This window comes from Pelobates fuscus, chromosome 3, assembly GCF_036172605.1.
Source record: "Pelobates fuscus isolate aPelFus1 chromosome 3, aPelFus1.pri, whole genome shotgun sequence".
NCBI classification, from domain to species: domain Eukaryota; kingdom Metazoa; phylum Chordata; class Amphibia; order Anura; family Pelobatidae; genus Pelobates; species Pelobates fuscus.
Genome location: NC_086319.1, coordinates 1407023 through 1428124, shown reverse-complemented (window position 1 = coordinate 1428124; position 21102 = coordinate 1407023). Strand labels below are relative to the sequence as shown.

General features: G+C 43.9%; 1 protein-coding gene across 3 annotated transcripts in view; it reads right to left on the bottom strand.

The window, feature by feature from the left end:
* The window catches only part of DERA (deoxyribose-phosphate aldolase), a 74473-nt gene that overhangs the window by 8738 nt on the left and 44633 nt on the right, over window positions 1-21102 (bottom strand). For all 3 annotated transcript variants that reach the window (XM_063446614.1, XM_063446613.1, XM_063446612.1), the window contains exon 7: window positions 1192-1304. In XM_063446614.1, the coding sequence (XP_063302684.1) occupies window positions 1192-1304 (113 nt within the window). The remainder of the gene's footprint in view (window positions 1-1191; window positions 1305-21102) is intronic.

Here is a 21102-nt window from a genome sequence, read left to right as displayed (position 1 = left end):
CTAGACACAGGAAAAGAGACAAAGAGCAAGGGGTTAACAATAAACCAGTGACCGATTCAGAATTCAGACATTATAGATTCAGTCAGAGTTATTTACTAAAGCGAGAATTGTTAGAATAAAAGTGAATTTCAAACGACAAATGTAGCCAACCTGAAATAATTCTTCAAACCAGATATGCTTCCATTTAGGCTATTTTGGCCAGGTAACAACCCTGGAGGTTGGTTTGACTTAACGGAACATGGGATATTTCATGATTACATTTGAGGAGTATTTAATCTAGTTGGCTATTACTGGAGTTTGGTTTCTAGATCATCTTTCGGTTCCGGTCTTGCCGTCATTAATCAACGCCATCAGGTTAGAAGCATCTCTGTGTGAAATTATGATACAGAGTCCTGTATTGTTATAGGTTCTAGCTCAGGGCTTGTCCACCTTCCCCAATCCAAATAATGTGGACTACATCTCCCATAGTACTCTTACAGACACCATGCTGGCAAAGCATCTGGAGTGCCGAAGGCTGCATACTGATGTAACTAGCTTAAAGACAAATTAAACATTTTCCAAAATTGATGAAAGAAAAAATACATTTTATTAGAAATGCCATAACAGCAAGGAAACCACGGACAGTAACGTGGACAGACCTGGTACACACACTCTTAACAGAGAGCAGCTACGTCTCAATATGTCCTATTAGCGGGAGATTCCTTTTGTACAAACCTTAAAGGGACCCTCCAGACATCAACACGACTTAAGTTCATTCAATGAGGATTTGGTCTACATTTCTTTGAAGACATAACTGCGACTCCATAGCCTTACCTCTCCTTTTCAGAAGACATCTTTCCGATTAAAAGTTGTTCGGGTACACACTCAGCTCAACCAATAAGGGATTAGTGTGAGCTCAGCTGCTGACCTGACTCCACCCTACAGCCAATTACGGTCCTCTTTCCTAATAGAACGTAACTGAAACACTGCATATTATATCCTAGAACGTAATAAGACAGTGATTGGCTACCTTCCAGTCAGGAGAGGGGGATTGTGGGAAAATATATTGTGTTACTCAAAACAACAGCTACATTTAGAGAAACTGAGATTTACAAGATACACATATTAAAAAGGATAAAGTAAGAAATAAAAAGCAAGAGGAATTGTAGCTGAATCAGTGAAATCTGCCTTCTTTTTACATATTTCAATTACCTTGATCCCGGTTTTCCTATAGAAATCCCGGATTGCGCGGACCATCACCAGAGCTACAGGATATGTGGCATTTACCGATTCTTTTCCTGTTGAGGTCTTTATAAAATCTGAGCCTGAAACCGAATGAAATGTAATATGACCGATTATGTTGCACTCCTAACAGAATAGTACCTCTCTCCACAGTGATTCAGAAAGCAATTTACAATTCTACAACGGGGATGAAGAGGGTCCAGTATAGAGGATGTTATTACACACTGTGTGAGAGAGAAACACACCACACTGTGTAATGCTAATACAATATGTATACATTGTGCATATCTCTAATAACCGAGACATCCAGGTAAATCATTCACATCTCATGAAAAAATAGTCTACAGGGAACACTCATGCACTCAGAGACTCCAGGACTAATTCATTTAAGCATATCATACACCTGGGGGGACAGAAAGGCTTTTCCAAGGACCCTAATTGCAAGTCTCTCCGGTACAGTTTCATTAAAAACTTTCATTAAACAACAGCTGCCCCTGTATATGGTCTTCTAATCAATTTGGTCAAACAGAATGACTTTTAATCAGTTGTTGATAAAAATAGAAAATGAAATTTTAATTCTAATAGATTAACCACAAACTGAAGACAGTCTTTAAAACCCATCTCGTCCCTACTCTCCAGTGGATTTAATGACTATTCAGCAAGTCATTACTAAATAGAACAAGAGGAACATTTTCCAGTTCATTAAAGAAATGTACTATGTATTTTTGCATTGTCCTCATGATTCGTTACAGGGAGTCTTAATTACAAGATAATGGATAATGGTTATTAAACGCAGACTGCTATAATGAAGCTCTATTCATTTGTGAGCCTCAGAGACTAAAAGAGGGCAAAATAAAATTGCTACCTTCAGAAGATTAACGGATCAAATTATTATTCAATTCGGAAAATCTTTTTAGACTTTGTGGTAACGAGAGGAGATTAAAAACTTTCATTAAGACCCAAGTAGTACATTTATTTTTAAGAAATATATTAAAAGGTATTACTAGAATAAATAGTGTAAATTGCACTGATTAGTACAGCAGAGCTATAATAATATTAAACTGCGGGAATAATGTATTCGTCCGTTTCATAAAGCAATGTTTGGAGACAGTGAGAAGGAAACAAAACACGTTATGCAATAGCGTGACGTCAAAAACTGGGGTGTCAGTGTCTCCCAGAATTCAGCTGACAGATCGTCATTTGCCAGGGTTACGGTTTAGCCATTTCACATGGTTTAAATGTCTTTGTTTCACAATCGGTTGTACATGGCAGCATTACTCCTGGTTGTATTCCCCCTCCCAGCTGATTGGACATGATGAAAACCTGCTTTTTATTTAGCACCCCTACCGTCTCAGCATATCAGGAAGCACATTTAGAGTTTACTTATTATTTTGCTTCACATTGCTGCATTCACACTGGCCAAAAGTTACCGCGATACGAGAAGCTGGGAAGTTACCGGGATACAGAGCGATACAGGTCATTTAGCTGCTGTGATATGAGAAGCTGGGTAGTTACCGGGATACAGAGCGATGCGGGTTATTTCGCTGCCGCAATACGAGAATCTAGGAAGTTACCGGGATACAGAGCGATGCGGGTTATTTCGCTGCCGCAATACGAGAATCTAGGAAGTTACCGGGATACAGAGCGATGCGGGTTATTTCGCTGCCGCAATACGAGAATCTAAGAAGTTACCGGGATACAAAGCGATACAGGTTATTTAGCTGGCGCAATACAAGAAGCTGGGAAGTTACCAGGATACAGAACGATGCAGGTTATTTAGCTGACGCAATACAAGAAGCTGGGAAGTTACCAGGATACAGAGCGATGCAGGTTATTTAGCTGCCGTGATATGAGAAGCTGGGAAGCTACCGTGATGCAGAGCGATGCAGGTTATTTAGCTGGCAGGATACGAGAAGCTGGGAAGTTACCAGGATACAGAGCGATGCAGGTTATTTTGCTGCCGCGATATGAGAAGCTGGGAAGTTACCGTGATACAGAGCGATGCAGGCTATTTAGCTGCCAGGATACGAGAAGCTGGGAAGCTACCGGGATACAGTGCGATGCAGGATATTTAGCTGCCAGAATATAAGAAGCTGGATAGTTACCGGAATACAGAGCGATACAGCTTATTTAGCTGCCAGAATACTAGAAGCTGTGAAGTTACCGGGATACAGAGCGATGCAGGTTATTTAGCTGCCGCGATATGAGAAGTTGGGAAGTTACTGTTATACAGTGAGATGTAGGTTATTTAGCTGTCGCGGTACGAGGAGCTGGGAAGTTACCAGAATACAGCGCAATGCAGGATATTTAGCTGCGCTGATACGAGAAGCTGTGAAGTTACCCGGATACAGAGCGATTCAGGTTATTTAGCTGCCGCGATACGAGAAGCTTGGATGTTACCGTGATACAGCGGGATGCGGGTTATATAGTTGCCGCGATACGAGAAGCTGGGAAGTTACCGTGATACAGAGCGATGCGGTTATTTAGCTGCCACAATATGAGAAGCTGGGAAGTTACTATTATACAGCGAGATGCAGATTATTTAGCTGCCGCGGTACGAGAAGCTGGGAAGTTATCGTGATACAGAACGAATCAGGTTATTTAGCTGCCTAGAAAGAGAAGCTGGGAAGTTAACGCCATACAAAGTGATGCAGGTTATTTAGCTGCCACGATATGAGAAGCTGGGAAGTTACAGTGATACTTCCAGATGCAGGTTAATTAGCTGCCATGGTACGAGATGCTGGGAAGTTACCATGATACAGAGCGATACAGGTCATTTAGCTGCCGTGATATGAGAAGCTGGGAAGTTACCGGGATACAGAGCGATGCAGGATATTTAGCTGCCGCAGTACGAGTAGCTGGGAAGTTACCGGGATACAGAGCGATGCGGGTTCTATAGCTGCCAGAATACGAGAAGCTGGGAAGTTACTGTGATACAGAGCAATGCGGAATATTTAGGTGGTGCGATACGAGAAGCTGGGAAGTTACCGGGATACAGAGCGATGCGGGTCATTTAGCTGCCACAATATGAGAAGCTGGGAAGTTACCGGGATACAGAGCGATGCAGGATATTTAGCTGCCGCAGTACGAGTAGCTGGGAAGTTACCGGGATACAGAGCGATGCGGGTTCTATAGCTGCCAGAATACGAGAAGCTGGGAAGTTACCGTGATACAGCGCGATGCGGGTTATATAGCTGCCAGGATACGAGAAGCTGGGAAGTTACTGTGATACAGAGCAATGCGGAATATTTAGGTGGTGCGATACGAGAAGCTGGGAAGTTACCGGGATACAGAGCGATGCGGGTCATTTAGCTGCCACAATATGAGAAGCTGGGAAGTTACCGTGATACAGAGCGAATCAGGTTATTTAGCTGCCACGATACGAGAAGCTGGGAAGTTACCGGGATACCGAGCGATGCAGGTTATTTAGCTGCCACAATACGAGAAGCTGGGAAGTTACCGGGATACAGAGTGATGCGAGAAGCTGGGAAGTTACTGGGATACAAACGATGCAGGTTATTTAGCTGCTGCTATACAAGAAGCTGGGATGTTATCGTGATACAGAGCGATGCAGGTTATTTAGCTGCCACAATACGAGAAGCTGGGAAGTTACCGGGATACAGAGTGATGCGAGAAGCTGGGAAGTTACTGGGATACAAAGCGATGCAGGTTTTTTAGCTGCTGCTATACAAGAAGCTGGGATGTTACCGTGATACAGAGCGATGCAGGTTATTTAGCTGCCACAATACGAGAAGCTGGGAAGTTACCGGGATACAGAGTGATGTGAGAAGCTGGGAAGTTACTGGGATACAAAGTAATGCAGGTTATTTAGCTGCTGCTATACAAGAAGCTGGGATGTTACCGTGATACAGAGCGATGCAGAATATTTAGCTGCCGCTATACGAGAAGCTGGGAAGTTACCGGGATACAGAGCGATGCAGGTTATTTAGCTGCTGCAATACAAGAAGCTGGGATGTTACCGTGATACAGAGCGATGCAGGTTATTTAGCTGCCACAATACGAGAAGCTGGGAAGTTACCGGGATACAGAGTGATGTGAGAAGCTGGGAAGTTACTGGGATACAAAGTGATGCAGGTTATTTAGCTGCTGCTATACAAGAAGCTGGGATGTTACCGTGATACAGAGCGATGCAGAATATTTAGCTGCCGCTATACGAGAAGCTGGGAAGTTACCGGGATACAGAGCGATGCAGGTTATTTAGCTGCTGCAATACAAGAAGCTGGGAAGTTACCGGGATACAGAGCGATGCAGGTTATTTAGCTGCTGCGAAAGAGAAGCAGGGAAGTTACCGTGATACAGAGCGATGCGGGATATTTAGCTGCCACAAAACGAGAAGCTGGGAAGTTACCGGGATCCAGAGTGATGCAGGTTATTTAGCTGCCACAAAACAAGAAGCTGGGAAGTTACCGGGATCCAGAGTGATGCAGGTTATTTAGCTGCCAGAAAATGAGAAGCTGTGAAGTTACCAGGATACAGAGCGATGCAGATTATTTAGCTGCCGCAATAAGATAAGCTGCAAAGTTACCGTGATACAGCGCGATGCAGGTTATTTCACTGCCACGATACGAGAAGCTGAGAAGTTACCGGGATACAGAGCGATGCAAGTTATTTAGCTGCCTTGATACGAGAGGCTGGGAAGTTACCATGATACAGAGCGATCCGGTTTATTCAGGTGCCAGAATACGAGAACCTGGGAAGTTACCGGGATACAGAGCGATGCAGGTTATTTAGCTGCCGCGATACGAGAAGCTGGGAAGTTACTGAGATACAGAGCAATGCCGGTCATTTAGCTGGCGCTACACGAGAGGCTGGGAAGTTACCGTGATACAGAGCGATGCAGGTTATTTAGCTTCCACAATACGAGAAGCTGGGAAGTTACCGGGATACAAAGCGATGCAGATTATTTAGCTGCCACAATACGAGAAGCTGGGAAGTTACCGGGATACAAAGCGATGCAGATTATTTAGCTGCCACAATACGAGAAGCTGGGAAGTTACCGGGATACAGAGTGATGCAAGAAGCTGGGAAGTTAACGGGATACAGAGAAATGCGGGTTATTTAGCTGCCGTGATACAAGAAGCTGGGAAGTTACCGTGATACAGCGTAATGCAGGTTATTTAGCTGCAGCGATACGAGAAGCTGTGAAGTTACTTTGATACAGCGCGATGCGGGTTATTTCGCTTCCGCAAGACGAGAAGCAGGGAAGTTACCGGGATACAGAGCGATGCAGGTTATTTAGCTGCCACGATACCGGAAGCTGGGAAGTTACCGGGATACAGAACGATGCAGGTTATTTAGCTGCTGCAAAACGAGAAGCCAAGAAGTTACCGGGATAAGAGCGATGTGGGATATTTCATCTGCAGGTCCAGGACCTGCAGAGTGCGAGGTTAATACAGCAGGGTGCGGGGTAATCACAGCAAGGTGCGGGTTAATATAGCATGATGTGTGGTTAATACATCATGCTACCGGGATAAGAGCGATGTGGGATATTTCATCTGCAGGTCCAGGACCTGCAGAGTGCGGGGTAATCACAGCAAGGTGTGGGGTTAATATAGCATGATGTGTGGTTAATACATATGGGTTCGGGGTTAATACAGCAGGCTAAATGGTTATCACAGTAGGGTGCGGGGTTATCACAGCAAGGTGCTGAGTTAATACAGCATGATGCGGGGGTTATCACAGCGTGTTGGGTTATCACAGCAGGGTGCACGGTTAATACAGCAGGGTGCACGGTTAATACAGCAGGGTGCACGGTTAATACAGCAGGGTGCACGGTTAATACAGCAGGGTGCACGGTTAATACAGCAGAGTGTGGGGTTATCATACAGCAGGATGAAGGGTTATCACAGCAGGGTGCGGGGTTATTGCAGCAGAGTGCGGGGTTATCATGCAACAGGGTGAAGGGTTATTACAGCAGGGTGCACAGTTAATACAGCAGGGTGCACAGTTAATACAGCAGGGTGCACAGTTATCACAGCTCCCCTTGGGTACCTCCGCCAATTACGCTTCCTAGTTATCACTGAGTACCATAAGCACTTTGGCGAGACACCACAAGCACTTCCAGCCCCTAGTCGCTGCAGCTTGGCTGGGGTCTCGCCGCCTCTTCCCATCCTGGACCCAAGCCCTGGATCCAGTTCCCAGTGGTACTCTCCTGAAGAGAGTATAGCAAGCAAAGAGAGCAGTATAGCTGTTTCCCCTCACACATGAGCCGAGACTTAACGCTGGGAGTAGACTCTCTTTATTCAGGGTCACACAGCCTTTTTATGCAAAGTCCCCTGCAAGTGGAAAAGGTCTTTTCTCCCAAGATCCTCTGTGCCTGAGAGATAATTCCGTGAGGAAACCTCTTTAATTTAATTATCTCTCAGGTACAGGAAAATTTACAATAGTTCCAAACACCCCATCAACACATTTTAAGAGCCCAAGCTTACAACCCACGTTCCTCTTTGAAGCTGGGATCCCAACTGAGCCACTCTGCCAGGTGTGAGAGGTCACACACAAGTGGCCTGGAAGTCTGGCTTCAGCACAAACTAACTCATTTGCCATATGTATTGATTGTCTCTTAGATAGGAAGCCCTTTGATATGTTAATTGTTACGGTTGCCTCAGGCTAGCTGAGGGTTGGGCCGTAGAAAGGATTCTCCTAGCGCTCACCAAGAACCATCAGCACCGCACCAGACACCATAAGCACTGCAGACCCTACGAACTGCCGCAGCTTGGTTGGGGTCTCGCCATCTCCTACCCACCCTGGACCTACAACAAGGCTCTAGGTTCCTGTGGGTGAACCTCTCTTCCTTCTGAGAGTGAAGCAGGAACAGAAACAAGCTCTTACAAGAGCTCAGTGAAGCTAAGGGAATATGAAGAGCATATCCATCCCTGTAGTGATTATAGCTGTCCCCTCCAAACACGAGTCGAAGATGCGAGTTGAGGGTCAAGTAGAACTGGTTTAATGAGCCCAAAGGCATTTCTTTTATACACATTTTCAGGCCAGAGGCACACCCCCTGGACCTGATGGAACACAGGGACAAAAGGAACATAAACCAATCAAAAGAAAGTGCATTTTTCTACACCCTCCCCTCTATCCTGGAGATAATTTGCTTAAGTGGCTGTGGTAACTTAATTATCTCCAGGTACAGAAAATATCTCTAAGTCAAAAACTGTAACAAACCACATAAAAATACATAACTCATATTATACATAATTCAACCCCCATGTTCAACCTATCCCCAGATAGCTTGGATCTGAGCGCTCAATATATCCGAAAAGCGCTCAGATCTCTCGAATACAGTTGGATCGCCATGGGGTTATAATTTTCTCAATGGCCGTTCGGCAGAATTCAACCCAGGATTAGTTCCACAATTTTTAGTCCTAGGGTCGGTCTAGCTTTGGGAGTATGAAAGTACCAAACGGAGCTGCGTTCGTATGATTATACACGAACGGATGAAAGTCTGGAGGTCTTCGGCAGTTTAAAATGGCCGCCGCCACGTGTTCGTTCATACGAACGACGACCATCCAGCCATTCATCAATTAAGCTGCTTCTGGGTGGTTAACAAGCAGCACGCTCCACATGCAGGGTGGTCTGTCGTTCGGCAGTTTGTTCGTCTGTTTGAATAGCATTAGCCTGGCTGTAATAGCAGTTGAATTCACCGAACCAATCCACAAATTCCTACGGTAGAATATAAAATCCAAGCTGTAGCGAAAGCCACTTCGCCACTGTGTTTTGGAGGGGGCTGCTTGCCCGCCTCTTACCCTGTGACTACGGTCCCTGGGCGATTTGGCCCTTTATGCACGGTATTTGGGCATACTGTGGGTTATTGGGCTGCCCCAGGATTATGGGCCCTCTCATCAGCCCATACGAAACTTAAACCCCATGGCGTTTGAACTGTGTTTGTGGCATCTGAGCGCTGTTTGGATATGTTGAGCGCTCAGATCCAAGCCATCTGGAATCTGAATGTGGGGGTTCTGTTTAGTATAACAGGAGTTATGTATTTTTATGTCTTTTGGTGGTTGCTGGTAACATGTGCTTAATGGAGGCTGTGTTTGTCCCTGGATATAATTAAATCAGCTTCTCCATTGTCTCCAGGATAGAGGATTCTGGGGAACTAGTATGAGCTGGAAAAACCATGCTTCCAGAAGGTCAAATGCACATTTGTACTAACTTTTGAACCCCTGGTCCAATTCGTATGATTTTTGAGTATGTTGTTCCCCCGAATGGATTGATTGTGAATATGTATTTTTATGCGCATGTGATGTATATTTTGGGAGTTATGAATGTTGTGTAAAAACTGTATTTTCCCTACCTATGATAATTGTATTTTCCTGTGTGTACAGATAATTAGTTTACAGGTAGAGGGGAGGGCTATGTGTGGGATGTTACTATTGTGTGATTGGTTAATGTACGTTACTGTGTGTGTCCCTCCCCTTCATGGGAGCATCTAATAAAAAGGGCTGCAAGCTAGCAGCCAGAGAGTTCTATTTTTACCCTCAACTTGAGTCCTGTCTCTTATTGGGGGAATCTGCTACAAGGGATTGCTATGCTAGGCATATTCCCTTGCTATAATCACTGAGCTCTTGTAAGAGCTTGTTCCTGCTTCGTTCTGAAGGGAGATAGCTGCAGCCTGCGGTGCTTATGGTGTCTGGTGGAGTGCTTGGAGTCCTCTGAAAGCGCTAGGAGCATCTTTCAACGGAGGTACCCAGTCGGGGTGCCAGTGGATCCGTTACATTGGTGGCAAGCGGTGGGATGGCGTCCTAGTGCGAGGAGAACCAGCTCAAAAATCACAGGGCAGGAGGCTGGCAATCAGGCCCCTCCAAAAGCCACTGGCGAAGGGTAGTTCGTCACATTAATGATCATTACCTTTCAAGAACAAAAAGAAACCCTTGTGTTTCAATATCATATCCAAAAGAGACACTAACACTTACCCACAGATCAATACTCAAGCCTCATTTTTATAATATTTAGAATGGGACAAGCATAATCTTCCAATCAAGCCCAAACATGATTTGCGAACAAGGGGAGATCCCCAGCATGATGACCTGAAAACAAAAAGCAGGCAAGCGAGTGGGCACATGTAGGCATCCCAAGGGGGCTCCTTATATAACCAGCAGACATTTTTTGTGCTCTGCTAAACTGTCCGGATCTAGCCATGGCTTCGCCGGGAGGTTGCTTACCAACTTTGTGTAAGTGACTTCATATGTGGAGACATTACCCTTCCTTTAGAGGGTATTTGCTGCATCTGGCTCTGTACGTCCCTTTTTCATGCTTTCCTGCCAATTACCAAAGTCCTCAATTAAGATATTGTTCTGCCTTTCATGTTAAGTGGAGTCCAGGAGGCATTTCTTGGATTTATTGTGTTGCTGATCAGTTAATCTGCAGAGGACGAGGTCTGTTCATGCTCTATCTTCCTCTGCTCTAAGCCAAAGAATGTTTGCAGCCATTATTCAAGCACACCAGCATCGGACATCCCATTACACCATGTTCTCAAAGCTCGGAGGGTGTTTTCTTCATCATGAGAAGCTAAAGTGAAAGATTCTGTGACTCACATCTGTAGGGACACTACCTGGTCCTCTCCTCCAGACCAACATTGGATGTAGCAGCTCACATCACCTTGGAAGCTTCAGTTGGTCACCAGGTCTTAGTTCTGTTTCTAGCCATTAAATTGTTAATTTAGTTAAAATTTTAGCCTTGGGTGTTGTGTGTTTTTTGTATTCTATTTTTATTAAAGTATAAAACAAAATGTATGTTTAAAATTTCCACTAGCCAGTTCTTAAAAAGCCAGAAGGGTCCATGGCACACTTACTAGGGGTGAAGGTCTACTCTACAGAGCTACATTTTCAGTCACCAATGGCCAATAGCCTCAGGAAATTATCAGCCCTGCTAATAGTTGGACACTGATCACAAGTAGAACAGGGAAATGGGAACGAATATTAAATGGGGGGGGGGGACAGGAAGAAGTGGCTAAATATAGGAGAGGGGATGTAGAGAGTGCAGGAAAGAGTGGGATAGGGGACAGAATACAGAAAGTCAGACAGTCCTGTAAATGTGAAGAAAGAGGGCGCAGTGCTCGATTCTTTAATTCAGGTTGCAGCTTTGAAGCTAAATTCTATAATTAACAAAGAAAATGGTCCATTCAGAGATATAAAGCCCACAGGAAAATTGGTCGGTTTTCATACAGTTGCAAGCATAAAGGGATTACTATTTAAGTGCCATATGAGTGATGAAATAAGAAATATTGACCTTGTAAGATATTATGCAAAGACTATCACAGAGACAAGACTGCAACACATGAAATGTTAAATCGAGTCCAGCTAAGGAGCAACAGAGACACCTAGTGGGGAAAAAACAAACCATAATCATATTTAAATAAAATACAAAAAACAGCCATATTTCTAGTGTGGGGGTGAATGAGACAGCCGTGGGGCCACTTAGACTTGAACCCATTCTCTTAATTAAAAAGAACTGGGGAAGAGCCAATACTGGGTACACTAGGACAGGGGGGGTAACCCCAAGTAGAAAACTAACAAGCTAAAGAAGTGTACCAATAGGGACTGGGATGAATGAAATATACTTAATTGTGAATTCCAGATATCCACAAAATGGTTTCCAGATGTGGAACTAGATCAAAACGAAAGATATATAAAATAAAATAAATAAATTGTATTACCGGTAAGTTAAATAACAATAAATATAAAAGTGTGTGAATAGGTGCTCGTGTTCAAAACGGTGAAGAAAGTAATATATATTGAACTAGTATGATAACTGAAAAATCCCTATTGCCACTCAAATACCATTAGTCTATATGGCTCTGATAGGCTAATTATAGCGGTCTATGGAAATCGTGGCAATGGATAGTAGTGATAAACTGGTACAGGAATAATCGCTGCATCGTCTGCATGAAATTAGATCAGAGACATTTGTTCTCACATAAATCCTAGGATGGATCTAGATATATAGCTGATCTGTAAGATAGAATCTGTAGAATCTCACTCTACTCCTAAATGCCTCTGATGACCAGGGAAATGGTCAAATTATTTAAATATATACGCAAGTGAGATAAGAAGGAAAGCATACCGTAGGTCATAACACACAAGTACTAACACCCCAGGATAGGGAAGTAGTGTCTATGTAAGGTGGGTGAATAGCCTGGTTAGGTGGCTAAATGGCTGTTGGTATGAAGTGATCTTGACCTCTCAGGGTAAGTGGGACTCCGAGTCGCAGATAGACAGAGCCCAGCTCCCAGCCGGTGCAGAGAAAATCTCCCACCGATCGCTGCCTAGTGCTAAACTGTTTCCCTCCGTGCCTTCGAGGGCACGTGTCACTAGATCCCGCTAGGCTATAACGACCTAATAACTGCAGGCTAATGTAAACAAAAGGAAAGTAAATGAAAAAATTATAATAAATAGTAAAAGCAATTACGCAGTAGCAAGTCTGTGTGCTAGTTCTAAGTCATAGGAACAGCATAGCTAGGACCCCTAGCTCGTCAGGTACAGAGCACTTAATTGAAATAGGAGAAGTCCTCTCATTGGTTCAGTGTGAAGGTTACTGATTGGTAAGTTTACAATACGTATATATATTGTGATGTAGTGAGGTAGTATTGTGGCGAAACCGACCTCGCCACGTGTCCTTGGAGGGGGCTGCTTGCCCGCCTCTTGCCTTTGGACTATGGACCCAACTTTATGTGAATGTGTTAACCCAGATAGCTATGCCATGGAGCCCATTCGTGTAGTTAAAGACTTCGGCTCCATGGCAATTGAACTGTGTGAATAGGATCTGAGCGCTATTCGGTAGTTTTGTGCGCTCAGATCCCAGCTATCTGGGGATATGTGACATGTCTGTGTTTTATGTATAAAATGTGACTTTGTGTATTTTATAGTATTTTAATGCTTTGTGCTCACCATGTGCATAATGGAGTCTTGTCTCTGTCCTGGGAGATAATTGAATTACTTCTCAATTATCTCCAGGATAGAAGACTCTGAAACCGGTCTGGGCCAGATAGCCATGTGCCAGCCAGGGCCCAAAAGATATTTTACTAACTTCTGAACCCCTGGTCTGATTCATGCCATTTTTTGATATGTCGTTCCCCTGAATGGATTGATTGTGAATATGTTTTTATTGCATGTATGGTTTTAGAGTTATGAAAGTTGGGTAAAAAGTATGTTTTAAAATGTATGTGTAATTGGATTACCTCCCAGGCTAAGGGGAGGGAATCTGGGGGATGTAACCATTGTGTGATTGGTGTATTGTAAATCCCTCCCTTGCATGGGAGAATCCTTTATAAGACAGTGTGTGAATAAATCTAGAGTTCCTGTTTAACCCTCAAAGTGAAGTGTTGTCTCTTTATTGGGGGAGGATTTATTGCATGCTGTTCCAGTTTGACTGCTAGGAGTGCAAACCTATTCGTATGGTTCCTATTCAACTGTCTACAGGAGGATTCATATGCTTCTCCGATACGGTGATTGTGGTGTCTGCCAGAGTGCTTGGAGTCCTCAGGAAACGCTAGGAGCATCCTTTAACGGAGGTACCCAGTCGGGATGCCAGGCGATCCGTTACAAGTATTACCTCAGGAGGGGAGTCAACTGCGTTAGAAAAAAATTAACCCCTTCCTGGGTGTATCAAGGAGTTAGAAAACATATTAACTTAGAGTCAATATGTAACTTGTATAAGTAACGTTAATGAAGCTTAAGTGGGAATGCTTCCATTTATGAAATAACCGGATTAACTAGTAATCAGTAGAAAACTACATTTCTTATTATTATGGTATTTATTAGTAAGAGTAAAAAGAAGGAGAGAATAGAATCTCTATGAGCTTAAAGGTATTGACTACGTTTTGGAGAAAGTTAGAGGGATTAGAAACTTCTTTGCCACGTACAGAAATGTAGTAGCTAATAAAAGAGATACATTTGTCTCTCAAATTAAGCACCCGTATTATATTCTCATAGAATGATTAAAAAGGTGCCGACATGCATGTGAGCAAAGATACTGGAAACTTAAAGCTGATTGTGAAAATGATCAGGTTTGGAAAGTCTGTAAACTAAATATGAAGAAATTGTATTTTCCCTTTGATCTTCCGAGCATTGATTTTGCGGTACTGCTTAAGTGATTATTTTTAGTAGCAATATAGTGAGCACATCAAGAGATACCATTTCTCTCCCAAATGTGGTGCTCTTATTGTATTCTCGTAAAATAGTTATTTAAATTAAAGTAAACAGAATACAACCCTATGTGTGTGCTAAGATGCTAATGACTTATAGAACAACTAAATTATAATACCTTATGTCTGGAAAGTAGAACTGATTAATAATATAACAATAATCAGGGTTTACAAAGCCTGTTAAACGGATATGAAAGTGTTTTGCAATAGCGTTCGTGCGTTGCGCTTCTTTACTATTTTTTCTATTTCCCGCACTCTATATGTAATATTGCCAAAACGAAAGTCTAGATATGAAAACAGTCTGTAAAATATGGTATGAAAGGTGCTACAAGATGATCTTCAAAGCATTAATCATTTTGGCATAGTTTGGGAAACCTGTGAGATGGGTATGAAGCGACCTCTGTAACCTTAGGAAGCCTGTGGGATGGGTATGAAAGGAAAGTAACCAACACTGGTCTTAGATCATTGATTATTTTGACATATTTCTGTTATTGCTCATTAATAACCATTTTGATCAAAAATTCTGGGTGTAATCCCCATCTATTGTATGGTTGCAGCTCCTTATTATTGCAACAACCCTATGAATGGGCACAGGGTTTATTAATGCTAAAACTGACTAACCTGGGAAACAGAAAACGGTGGTATTTTTAAGCATAACACTGGGTGGCAATAGTCTATAATTTCTTAATAACTGAAATTAAAGTGTGATATCATCCATTTGGTGAAGAGAGCCTTTCTCATATGTTTCATTTATGTATAAAGGATGTGAAATTGAACTCTTCGTTAAGACCATCTGGTGTGAGGCTTTTAAGATGGTAAATCCATCTGGATTCTTTCATCAAAAGTATTTTATTACAGTTCCCTTTTCTGGTGTTCATGGTTATTTTCTCTAAGGCCTGAAATGTCAGGTGTGTAGGGTCGCCTTGCTGGTAGTTTCTGACGTGGTTGAATACTGGAGTAGATACGTTGGGGTTTGTGACAGAGCAAATGTGTTGAAGGATTCTGCGCCTCAATTGTTGGTACATTTTACCTACATATTGGATCCCACAACTGCATATTATTAGGTATATCACCCGTGTGGAGCTGCAGTTAATAAACGCCTTGATCTTATATTCTTTTTTTGTTTTAGAGCATATTGCACTTTTAGTGCATCTAATATATTGGCAGACTTTGCAATGTCCACATCGGTAAATGCCGGTGGTTTGTGTTAACCAGGTGGATTGACCTTTTTTTTGTTGGTTCCGTATGGCTGTGGACGAGATATTCTCTAAGATTTTTAGCTCTGGGGAATTTTGGGGAAATTGCCAATATCTTCATGCAAATCGGTGTCACGTTGTAAAATAGGCCAGTTGTGGGACATGATTTCTTGCACTGAGTCCCAGTACTGGTCAAATGTGCCCACACAGCAAATTATCTTTGTTTCTGCCTTAGGTCTGATGGTTCTTAGGCTTTTGCTTCTATTTGTTGACATTGCTCGTTGGTAAGATCTTTTTAAGATTTTATAGGGGTATCCTTTCTGTTTGAACATACTCCGTAGCTTATTGGCTTCTAGCTGGAAGGTCTCGTCATTTGAGCAATTTCGTTTAGCTTTCAAGTATTGGCCAAATGGTATCTCTGATTTCAGTTTTACTGGATGATGGCTGGTCCAAATGGTATATCTGATTTCAGTTTTACTGGATGATGACTGGTCCAATTTAGCAGGCTGTTAGTGGCTGTGCTATGTTTCTGAAGAGTTCTGTTTCTATTTTGCCATCTTCCAGAATTTTGATGTTTAAGTCTAGAAATACCAGATGTTCTGAGTCGATGACATGTGTTCGTGTGAGGCCTATGTCATCCTGATTTATCTCTTTCACTAGATCTTTGAATCTTTCCACCGATCCCAGCCAAAAGACCTGTATGTCATCAATGTATCTATGCCAACTATAGATGCAAGTGTCATACTGGTCCTTGATAGTTGCTTCCAATATGGTCTCCTCCCACCAACCCAAATATAGGTTGGCATAGCTAGGGGCACAGGCCGTACCCATGGCTGTGCCCCTAAGCAATATAACTTCTTTGTGTTCAATGGGCATGTGCCCCTAGCTACGCCAACCTATATTTAAGAGCTAAACAAAATTGCTCAAACGATGAGACCTTCCAGCTAGAAGCCAATAAGCTATGGTGTATGTTCAAACAGAAAGGGTACTGTGGCAAACCTAGCCACTTCTAGACTATTATGCATTTATATGCCTGACTATTGTTTCCTTTGTGTCTCCATCCAGGAGAAACCTAACCCCTGTTAACTGTATCTGCATAACCAGGTTTCACCTACTGTTTCTATGTACCCGAGGTTTCAAGCTTCACGAACAGGGGATTCCAACCCTGTTCGTGAAACAAACAAAATACTGAATAAGAGACAACCCCAGAAGGTCGTGTGCCGCTCATTAGTAAACCGAAACATTGTATCCATCCTTAATCAGTGTTCTGTGTGTGGCCGCCGTTCGTTTACCAAACACGTGGCGGCGGCCATCTTTGCTTTGTTAGAGTTCAGCTGTGTTTATTCGTCGAGTGCCTGGAAATGAAATTGGTCACTTGATTTTCAAACACCGCTGAATTTCCATAGCATTCAGTAATCTCGCGCCTTCGGTAAATTAAACCCATTCGTGAGTTTTCTCTGTTAAGACCCCGTTCGTATGAACGTATATTTTAAGTGGGATTCGGTTGTTTTTTCAGGGATCAGAGCGGTACTTCGGTATATTGTACCGATTGATCCCTGCAATCTAATGAGGGGAAATCTCAATCTCATTCGGTGAAATATGAGGGGAATTGCCAAAGTTATGTATTTCAATGTAAAAGACTGTATTTTCTGTACCAGGAGATAATCCCATTCCCAGTGCATTCTGGGGCAATTATCTCTCTGGTACAGCAGTGTATGATGGGAAATCCGCTTGTAAAATCAGTCTCCCATGTAGTCCACTGTTGTAAAATCCCTGGAATGTGACTTTGGAAACCCCTTACATTTGTAACCACATAAATACTGTGACCTGTAATTAAAACCTCAGTTGACCTCCAAGCTATGTGTCGTCTAGTTCTTGGGAGGAAGGGATTATTACTACGCTACCTATGTTTTACCTGCTTATCCTGACTACCAGTGGAGATACCGGGGATTAACCCCTACTACTCCGCTACAGGTACCCCAATAAAATCTTAAAAAGCGCTTTCCAACGAGCAATGTCAACAAATAGAAGCAAAAGCCTAAGAACCATCAGACCTAAGGCAGAAACAAAGATAATGTGCTGTGTGGGCACATTTGACCAGTACTGGGACTCAGTGCAAAAAATCATGTCCCACAACTGGCCTATTTTACAGGGTGTTACAGGGAGTAAAGACAACTGATCTCAGTCCTCAGCGGCAGTGTGTATTCCAGGGAGAGAAGTGTGTCACTCTGCCTCCTCAGCAGCAGTCTGAGGTCCAGGGAACAGAGACACCCGGTCTTGTTCCCCAGTGGCAGTGTATTCTACAGGGAGTGGAGCGTGTCGTCCTTTCTCCCCAGCGGCAGAGTGTGTTATTGGGAGTGAAGATGGTCAGTCTCACTCCCCAGCGGCAGAGAGAGTTACAGGGAGAGGAGAGTATCGTCCTCCATCCCCAGCGGCAGGGTGAGTTACAGGGAGTGGAGACGGTTGGTCTAACTCCCCAGCGGCAGTGTGCATCACAGAGAAGTGTGTCATCGTTCCTCCCCAGCGGCAGCATGTGTTATTGGGAGAAGAGACCGAACACCGCTGGACTTCCATCATCGCCTGCATTCAATTCTATTCAACTTAGAAGGGCACTGTTTGGTGAGATCATTCGTCTGGATGAAGGGAACAAGCTCCAGGGTGAGACTATTGACTCTGTTCAGTAGCTTGCTATATTGTAGTTCTACAATATCTGGAGATCTACCTTTTTGGCTTGCACTAGTTATGTACCAGAGTCACCTTAAGATGAATGCTAAGCAACAAATACCATGTGAAATTTGGCTTCTGCCTACCTCCTCTCCTGAGTGCTAGCGCAGCCCATACACTGCCATCACGGGCAACTAATTGAACACCCACCTGCGTCCCTCCCCTAATATGAGGGACATTTCCTTAAGGTGTGCTAGCTTTATTGTTATAAGAACAAATTGTCATTAGCCAGTCTGCTCCATTAACCCCCCAGCATCACCTCGGAGAACAGGACTGCCACCAGTGGGAGGTTCTCCTGCTTAAATCACAGAACATGAATGCAACCGGTGCGAGGTTCTCCCGCTTATCTCAGAGAACAGGAATGCCACCAGTGGGAGGTTCTCCTGCTTACCTCAGAGAACAGGGATGCCACCAGTGGGAGGTTCTCCTGCTTAAGTCACAGAACACGAATGCAACTGGTGGGAGGTTCTCCTGCTTATTTCAGAGAACAGGAATGCCACAAGTGGGAGGTTCTCCTGCTTTTCTCAGAGAACAGGAATGCCACCAGAAAAGGAATGCCTCCGGTGGTAGGTTCTCCTGCTTAAATCAAAGAACACAAATGCAACTGGTGGGAGGTTCTCCTGCTTATTTCAGAAAACAGGAATGCCACAAGTGGGAGGTTCTCCTGCTTTTCTCAGAGAACAGGAATGCCACCAGAGGGTGGTTCTCCTGCTTATTTCAGAGAACAAGAATGCCAACAGTGGGAGGTTCTCCTGTTTATATCAGAGAACAGGAATGTCTCCGGTGGGAGATTCTCCTGTTTATTTCAGAGAACAGGAATGCCACCAGTGGGAGGTTCTCCTGCTTATATCAGAGAAAAGGAATGCCTCCGGTGGGAGATTCTCCTTCTTATTTCAGAGAACAGGAATGCCACCAGGGGAGGTTCTCCTGCTTATATGAGAGAAAAGGAATGCCACCAGTGGGAGGCTCTCCTGTTTATTTCAGAGAACAGGAATGCCTCCGGTGGGAGATTCTCCTGCTTATCTCAGAGAACAGGGATGCCACCAGTGGGAGGTTCTACTGCTTATGTCAGAGAACAGGAATGCCACCAGTGGGAGATTCTCCTGCTTGTATTAGAGAAAAGGCATGTCACCGGTGGGATGTTCTCCTGCTTATCTCAGAGAACAGGAATGCCGCCGGTGGGAGGTTCTCCTGCTTATCTCAGAGAACAGGAATGCCACCAGTGGGAGGTTCTCCTGATATTTCAGAAAACAGGAATGCCACTAGTGGGGGGTTCTCCTGCTTAAATCACAGAACACGAATGCAACTGGTGGGAGGTTCTCCGGCTTATCTCAAAAAACAGGAATGCCACCTCCTGCTTATATCAGAGAAAAGGAATGCCTTTGGTGGGAGGTTCCCCTGCTTATTTCAGAGAACAGGAATGCCACAAGTGGAAGGTTCTCCTGCTTTTCTCAAAGAACAGGAATGCCACCAGAGGGTGGTTCTCCTGCTTATCTCAGAGAACAAGAATGCCACCAGTGGGAGGTTCTCCTGCTTATATCAGAGAAAAGGAATGCCACCAGTGGGAGATTCTCCTGCTTATATCAGAGAACAGGAATGCCACCAGTGGGAGATTCTCCTGCTTATATTAGAGAACAGGAATGCCACCAGTGGGTGGTTCTCCTGCTTATATCAGAGAAAAGGAATGTCTCCGGTGGGAGATTCTCCTGTTTATTTCAGAGAACAGGAATGCCACCAGTGGGAGGTTCTCCTGCTTATATCAGAGAAAAGGAATGCCTCCGGTGGGAGATTCTCCTTCTTATTTCAGAGAACAGGAATGCCACCAGGGGAGGTTCTCCTGCTTATATGAGAGAAAAGGAATGCCACCAGTGGGAGGCTCTCCTGTTTATTTCAGAGAACAGGAATGCCTCCGGTGGGAGATTCTCCTACTTATCTCAGAGAACAGGGATGCCACCAGTGGGAGGCTCTCCTGTTTATTTCAGAGAACAGGAATGCCTCCGGTGGGAGATTCTCCTGCTTATCTCAGAGAACAGGGATGCCACCAGTGGGAGGTTCTACTGCTTATGTCAGAGAACAGGAATGCCACCAGTGGGAGATTCTCCTGCTTGTATTAGAGAAAAGGCATGTCACCGGTGGGATGTTCTCCTGCTTATCTCAGAGAACAGGAATGCCACCAGTGGGAGGTTCTCCTGATATTTCAGAAAACAGGAATGCCACTAGTGGGGGGTTCTCCTGCTTAAATCACAGAACACGAATGCAACTGGTGGGAGGTTCTCCGGCTTATCTCAAAAAACAGGAATGCCACCTCCTGCTTATATCAGAGAAAAGGAATGCCTTTGGTGGGAGGTTCCCCTGCTTATTTCAGAGAACAGGAATGCCACAAGTGGAAGGTTCTCCTGCTTATCTCAGAGAACAAGAATGCCACCAGTGGGAGGTTCTCCTGCTTATATCAGAGAAAAGGAATGCCACCAGTGGGAGATTCTCCTGCTTATATCAGAGAACAGGAATGCCACCAGTGGGAGATTCTCCTGCTTATATTAGAGAACAGGAATGCCACCAGTGGGGGATTCTCCTGCTTATATTAGAGAACAGGAATGCCACCAGTGGGAGATTCTCATGCTTATATTAGAGAAAAGTATTGCCTCTGGTGGGAGGTTCCCCTGCTTATCTAAGAGAACAGGAATTGTAGCGGAACGCAGTAAGCCTGTCCTGCAATATGCCTGTGTGACTATATTCGTTATAATTTTGCCTGTGTTGAATTCTATTTAAAGTGTGAATTGTATGTTATTCGGTAGT